The following is a 7,645-nucleotide window of genomic DNA, read 5'->3' as shown; positions in this document are numbered from 1 at the left end:
AATTATTAACTAAGACTTTTTTATAAAATTTTTGTTTCTTTTCACTTTCATTTATCATTTTTACTTCAGTTTCTAACTTGGGTTTTACTTTAGTTTTACAAGCTTTTTCTAAATGTCCAAACTTTCCACATGAAGTGCAGGAAACATTATCTTTAAGGGTACATTTAGTTCGTTTATGGCCTACTTCACCACAACGATAACAAGACCAGTTATTAAAATCGGTCAAGCTACTAGTAGGACGTTGAGGTTTTATAGAATCTGATTTGTTATCTACACTGGATACTGCATTGGATGTGTGTCTATTTGCAGGTTTTGTAACCGATTTTTCTGGCATATTCTTGTCAGGGCCAAGAGATACTGTATAAATTTTACCGTGTAAAAATGAGGCTAGGTCATCACAATAACGAAAGCTACCTGCGTCTGCCGCTGTATTAATATTGGGATCTCCTATTGATCCTACTATAATTGATATAATGTCTCGATCTCCAAACTCTAACTGTAACCTATCTATTTTCCCTTTTTGAGTGAAATAAAATTCGTATAAAGATTGATTAGGTAATGGTTTAGTTTCGATCAGATCTTTCAGTAACGCATACATATTCCGCTTGGTTTGAAAAGTATCTGATAATCTATCACGCCAATTTTTCCAACGCCAAGTAGTCCATGAGGTTTCATTTTTTTGCAGGGAATCTAACGATTGTTGTGTAAGCGACGCGTTCTGTGCCTTAAAAAACAAAATAATTAAAATGATGTTTGTCTATGTTATTGTCTCTGCGTGCGGTGTCGTAGTCGTTTTCAAAAAAAACTTATAACCGGCGCAACGGACGCCACGCAGTCTGCACCTAGATGCGATCGACACCGCACGTCTTATCTCTAATTAACATTATAAAATTTATGTGTCGAAAATAAATCCAATTGTCTTAAAAGTCTTCGTTTTTGCCATCACCGTGACCTACCATATTTTATACCATACATTTGGTCATTCGGCCGGATTTATGTACCGCACACCACCAGCGCACAAAATGGTAGGCACCCGAAGTACTATACGCAAATATAAAGTACGCAATAAGGACTGCATGCAGACGGAGCAGCATCCTGGTTCTGAACAGTATCAAGATACGCCACGGCCGAGTAATATGAAGCCTACAGAAGAGAAGACGGTGACCGTTATGAGCACAAATTCAAAAGCGGGTACTTGTAAAGAAGAATGCCAACCGTCGACGCCCGTTACAACGAAGCGTGCAAAGTCCACGAAGTCTTCGTATTCATCTGTACTGGCACGTAAAAAGCAGTTAGAACTCGTTGCTGCACAGAAGAAAGCTAAAATTCAAATGGAATTAATTGACAAACAATTGGAAGCAGACCTAGCTGATTTAGAAGCAGAATACAGTCCAGACCTAGAGGATAATCGCACCAACATTAATAGTAATGTGGAGAGGTGGGTCGAGCACAGCCAGCAAGAATTGGAAAACACACAGTTTGCCCACGATCATGGTCTTCAACAGGGTGACACGTGTCCGCCAGCAATAGATTCTGGCACTAATGGTACTACAGTTCAGATGCTAGCAAGCGCTCTAAAGAACATGGCCGCCGCCTCTGCGAATAGCAACTCGAATGCTAAACTAGTGTCTCGATTGAGCACGCCGAAGGATTTGCCATACTACTCAGGGGACCCCATGGAATGGCTGCAATTTAAACAGGCCTATGAAGAATCGACTGAAGTCTGCAACTTCAATCCGAAGGAAAATTTATGGCGTTTACGGAAATGTCTACGTGGAGCCGCAAAGGAAGCGGTATCAGCTTTACTCATCAGCGCCGTAACTCCTGATAAATTAATGGCGACACTGGAACTAAGGTTCGGTAATCCAGATATAATTATATCACGCTTGATACAAGAATTAAAAAAGTTACATCCAGTGTCACAAGAATATCAAAAGGACATAGTGTACTTTGCTGTGAAAGTGCAGAATTTCGTGGAAGCAACACGAGCCGTCGGCCGCCAGGAATATTTACAAGGTATAGATGCATTTACATTATTATTATCTAAGATGCCAGCTGTTCTTGTATCTAAGTGGTCAGATTATAGTTACACACTGTTACTAGAAAGAAAGAAATCTGGATTAGAATTATTATCCGAATTTCTAACTCAAGAAGCAGTAAAGATTTCCACAACATCTAACTTATGCTTAATAAATGCACGCAGCGATAAATATAAAAATTATGATAATAATATAAGTAGCAGATCACATTCTGTTTTAGTACTGAATGATAAGTGTCAATACTGTCGTGTTTCAAGACACGATTTAACAAAATGTACGCAGTTTAAAAAAGCGCTAAGAAAAGATAGATGGCGATACATTAAGCGTAACAATCTTTGTTACAAGTGTTTATTGTCAAGTCATGAGCGCGAAACATGTCCGGCGCCCGCCTGCGATAAAGATGGCTGCGGCGGAGCGCACCACCGGCTTCTGCACTACCCCGTACCCACCGGGTGCAGGACTAGCAACGTCACCGCCGAACAAGTGAACGAATGTCCACCCGTGAGTGAAACTGTGACCCATATTAACGTAAATAATCAACAAGTGTTATTAAAAGTAGTGCCGGTAAAAATTCGTGGACCATACGGTGTTATTAATACCACCGCCTTACTTGATGACGGTTCAACTGTGTCGCTCATAGCTACCGATCTCGCTAACCGCGCGGGACTGAGCGGCCCCAGCGACACATTACGTATGTGTGGTGCATGGAATAATTCTGTAAATTTATGTAACACTACTGTTGTAACCTTTGATATTTTCTCTGTAAATTCATATGATAATAATGATGTGTATACTGTAAAAGCTCGTACCATAAATAATTTAGATTTGCCTATACAAGATTTATCTACTGTTAATTACAACTTGTATAAAAATTTGCGTAAAATTAAAAATGAATTGTGTGTAAAAAAATTGAAACCTGAAATACTATTAGGGCAGGATAATTATCATTTGTTAATTCCTTTGCAAACTAGTTTAGGTAATAAGAATGAACCCGTCGCTACACGCACTCCCTTAGGTTGGTGTATACATGGTTGTTTAGGTATACCGGAACATAAACAATCGTCCCACTCGACCCTCCTTATCTCTGAGTTACACAGCTTACCAGTCGACGAGAGCGAGCGCATGTTACGAGACATCCATGACTAGGTGTGACGGTCATTCACCATCGAGTCCATGGGAGTGTCAGGTAAGCCACGGGAGAATGCTGATGATATCCGTGCCCTGACAGTGATGGAGCAAGCTGCTACACTCATCAACGGCAGGTGGGAGGTTGGGCTACCATGGAAAGATGAAAGCTGCAGGATGCCAAATAGCTTCCCTAACGCTGTACGCAGATTAAAAGGTATAGAAAAGAAAATTATGTTAAATACGGAATATGGTAACAGGTATGTCGAACGTGTTAATCATTTATTACAAAATGATTATGCCAGAGAGTTGGAAGACTGCAGTGTCTCGCCACGGACATGGTACTTACCACATTTTGGGGTAGACAACCCAAATAAAAAAAAACTACGTCTGGTCTTCGATGCCGCAGCTAGCACAAATGGTTTGTCATTAAATGACTATCTACTGAAGGGGCCGGACCTACTTACATCTCTGTTCGGCATTATGGTAAGATTTAGGGAGAACAGAGTAGCGGTGACCGGCGATATAAAAGATATGTTTTTAAGGATAAAGGTAAGAGAAGAAGACCAGAACGCACTCAGATTTCTGTGGAGAAGCAGTCCTGCAGAACATGAAAAAACGTACGTGATGACGTCATTAATATTTGGCGCGAAATGTTCACCGTTCATAGCTCAATTTATTAAGAATAAAAACGCACTAAGGTATGAGTCATCGATGCCAAACGCCGTAGCAGCGATATGTAATCAACATTATATGGATGACTACATAGACAGTTTGCCAGACGAGGCCGCCGCCATAACAATGGTACGTAATATTAGTAAAATTCACAAATCAGGTGGTTTTCATATTTGTAATTGGACTAGCAACAGTCCAGCCGTATTGGATAGTATTCCAAAGGAGTCCTTAGGTACTACGGCCGTAAAGTTCAAAATAGATCAAGAATGCGAAGGTGAACGTACGCTCGGATTGATATGGTACCCGCGCGAAGACGAGTTGGGGTTCGATGTGTCTCTCAAGCGCATACCACATGACATAATTAATGGTAAGAATAGACCAACAAAAAGAGTTATGCTCAGAGTCATAATGTCAATATTCGATGTATTTGGATTCTTATCGCCATTTACTATACAAGGTAAAATAATGTTGCAAGATACCTGGCGCGCTGGAATCAGCTGGGACGACTTAGTAACAGATGACATACATAAAAAATGGTGTCAGTGGGTCAATGTACTAACGAGTGAAATAAAAAATATACGTCTGCCGAGGTGGTATCAAGCAGCGACGAGTGGGAGTGAGTCAGCGATAAAACGTAGCACTTCAGTTCAGGTAAACATAACCTCTCTCACCTCTCGTACATCTACAAGCGTAACCGAACGGGCTATCGGCTACGAAACTGGCGTAGCTAATAGCTGCGCTACGACATCCCGCTGCAATGACGTAGTGACAGGCGCTACGAAACAGGTTTTGGCTGGAAGTGAATATAGTAATTTAGAGTTACACTTGTGTTGCGATGCGTCGACTAAAGCAATGTGCGCAGTCGCATACTGGCGATGGTACGTAAATAAAGATATATGTATGTCATTCATAGCTAGCAAGTGTCGTGTCGCGCCCGTGAGTCATACTACCGTGCCGCGTTTGGAATTGCAAGCTGCTTTATTGGCTGCGAGGTTGGCAGATACAATAATCAGAGAACACAAAATAAATCCAGTAAGGCATTATTTTTGGTGCGACTCTAGTACCGTGCTACACTGGATATGTAATAATACACGTAGCTATAAAACGTACATAGCAAACCGGCTGGGTGAAATAGACGAGCTAAGCCGCCCTGAGGAGTGGCGGTATGTACCTACAAAATTAAATGTTGCTGATCTCGCTACGAGAGAAAATTACGACAATTCTCTTTTTAAAAATGAATGGTTTAGAGGTCCGTCATTCTTATACAGCGATGAGTCATCGTGGCCGGTGAATATAATCGATAAGATAAATGAAATGAGTTTAGAACGAGTAATGATAATACAACATGAAGATTGTAACTTACCTGTACCTGACCCAGGAAGATTTTCATGCTGGTTACGACTGGTGAGGGCTACGGCATGTATTCTAAAATTTATATACAAGTGTAGAAAGCAGGATGAGACTGTTTGCACAGTCATGAAGAGGGCTGAGCGATTGCTGCTAAAATATACACAAGAACAGTCATTCGGTGATGAAATAGCTGCAATTAAAAATGGTAACTGTTTGTCAAAGGGTAGTAAGTTACTTACGTTATCTCCATTTCTGGATGAGTACGGGATTCTCCGTGTCGGCGGCCGCATAGATGCTGCACCGGATGTTGAACCTGAAATGAAGAGACCTATCATCTTGGACGGGCGTAGTCAGGTATCTCAATTAATTGTTAGATACAACCATGTGAAGACAGCCCACGGGAACCAGGAAACCGTTGTAAACAACCTGAAACAGAAATATTGGATTATTAGAATACGTCCAACCGTAAAACATGTAGCATATAAATGTATGTTTTGTAGAATAAAAAGAGCAAAACCACAGGTACCGAGAATGGGAGAGCTGCCTGAAGCACGACTGGCTCATCATGAGCGTCCTTTCACACACTGTGGTCTGGATTTGTTTGGACCCATGGAGGTCACTGTGGGGAGACATAGAGAGAAAAGGTATGGAGTTTTATTTACTTGTTTGACCGTCCGTGGAATCCACTTAGAACTGGTGTCATCACTTACCTCTGACTCCCTCATTATGGCTCTTCGTCGAATGGCAGCAAGACGGGGTTGGCCTCGTATGCTGTACTCTGATAATGGTACAAACTTGAGAGGCGCTGATGCTGAGCTGAAGAAGTCTATAAATGAGGTAGATTTTGATAGGCTAACAAATGAAGCAGCTAATAATGGAGTGGAATGGACCTTCATCCCGCCTGCCAGTCCCCACTGGGGTGGGGCATGGGAGCGACTTATTAGGAGTGTCAAGACTTCACTTAGGGTAATTTTAAAAGAACGTGCACCACGTGAAGAAGTACTCAATACGCTCCTGACGGAAGTTGAGAATATTGTCAACAGTCGACCCTTGTCACATGTATCGGTAGAAGTAGGTAGTAGTGAGTCTCTAACTCCTAATCATTTTATGTTGGGTTCGTCATCAAATTTGCCAACTGTTGGTGTATTTAATGACTCTGATTTGTACCTACGTAAACTGTGGCGTAAGGCGCAGAGGCTCGCTGACATGTTTTGGAAGCGGTGGGTCAGAGAAGTGCTTCCTGACCTAATACCTAGGCGTAAATGGCAGTACGACCAGACACCGATACAGGTAGGTGATTTTGTACTTATTGTCGATCCTGATGCACCTCGTAATCTCTGGCTGAAAGCTGTGGTTCAGCAGGTGTTTCCAGGAAGGGATGGTCGAGTTAGGGTCGTAGAATTGAAAACTAAGACGGGCATTTTGAAACGGCCGGTGACGCGTGTCGTTCGTATTTCGATGGATAATGAGTGCTGAGCCAGGCTCAACACTGGGGTGGGGTGTGTAAGCGACGCGTTCTGTGCCTTAAAAAACAAAATAATTAAAATGATGTTTGTCTATGTTATTGTCTCTGCGTGCGGTGTCGTAGTCGTTTTCAAAAAAACTTATAACCGGCGTAACGGACGCCACGCAGTCTGCACCTAGATGCGATCGACACCGCACGTCTTATCTCTAATTAACATTATAAAATTTATGTGTCGAAAATAAATCCAATTGTCTTAAAAGTCTTCGTTTTTGCCATCACCGTGACCTACCATATTTTATACCATACACATGTTTTAGCAGTATTTCTTAATTTTTGCAATGCTTGGAATTTGATCATACTATTCGCCCACCCAAAAGCACGAGCATTAGCCTCAACCACTTTAATCCACTGAATTTGACCCACTAGTGGGTCAAATTCAGGATTACTGAAGACAATACAGCATTTTGACTCGCGGTTGGTGACCTCTTGCGGCGATGCCTTCTACTTCGTTTGCGACGGTTTCTTTTACGGCCAGTGCTTGAAGAATCAGATTCGATCGTTACTGACGTGCTCGAACTCGTAGACGGTGCCCGGGTGCATTTGTGTTTTCGTCCCATGATGACCAACAAGCGTGAATATATACCACTTCTGATAACAAAGAGTAAAACACATTACAGACATACATAGAGTTATTTATTCACGTTTTGATTTTAATTCTAAAACTTTCTAATGTAAATATTAATAAATGTAGGTATAATCATTATATTTAATTATCTAGTTTCTTTAATCAAATTCATTTAAACAATTATAGGATACGTTGAATCTAAATTTATATCTAAATACCAATCTTCGAATATAATGTAACAAACTTTGGAATCTACTGTTAACCTTTCACTTCAACGGTTTCGGAATAAATGCTCAACAAAAAGAATCTGCATTATAAGATGGCGTTCTAAAATAGGTAAAGTAGTATTAGTGGGGACGAGTGCGC

At 41.2% G+C, this 7,645-nt stretch overlaps 2 protein-coding genes across 2 annotated transcripts; both read left to right on the top strand.

Moving 5' to 3' along the window:
* The first annotated feature begins 2,048 nt into the window (after positions 1–2,048).
* On the top strand, positions 2,049–3,185 carry LOC131844587 (uncharacterized). The gene has a single exon (XM_059193506.1). It carries the CDS (start codon positions 2,049–2,051, stop codon positions 3,183–3,185), a length of 1,137 nt encoding a protein of 378 aa, XP_059049489.1.
* Positions 3,186–3,293: 108 nt separating this feature from the next.
* On the top strand, positions 3,294–6,665 carry LOC131844586 (uncharacterized). The gene has a single exon (XM_059193504.1). It carries the CDS (start codon positions 3,342–3,344, stop codon positions 6,663–6,665), a length of 3,324 nt encoding a protein of 1,107 aa, XP_059049487.1. The 5' UTR covers positions 3,294–3,341.
* The last annotated feature ends 980 nt before the right edge of the window (positions 6,666–7,645 follow it).

Source organism: Achroia grisella, unplaced genomic scaffold, assembly GCF_030625045.1.
Source record: "Achroia grisella isolate CSIRO2021 unplaced genomic scaffold, CSIRO_AGI_Agris_v1 utg402, whole genome shotgun sequence".
NCBI classification, from domain to species: domain Eukaryota; kingdom Metazoa; phylum Arthropoda; class Insecta; order Lepidoptera; family Pyralidae; genus Achroia; species Achroia grisella.
The sequence above is the reverse complement of the archived record's forward strand: the minus strand, read 5'-3'. Positions and strand labels throughout refer to the sequence as shown.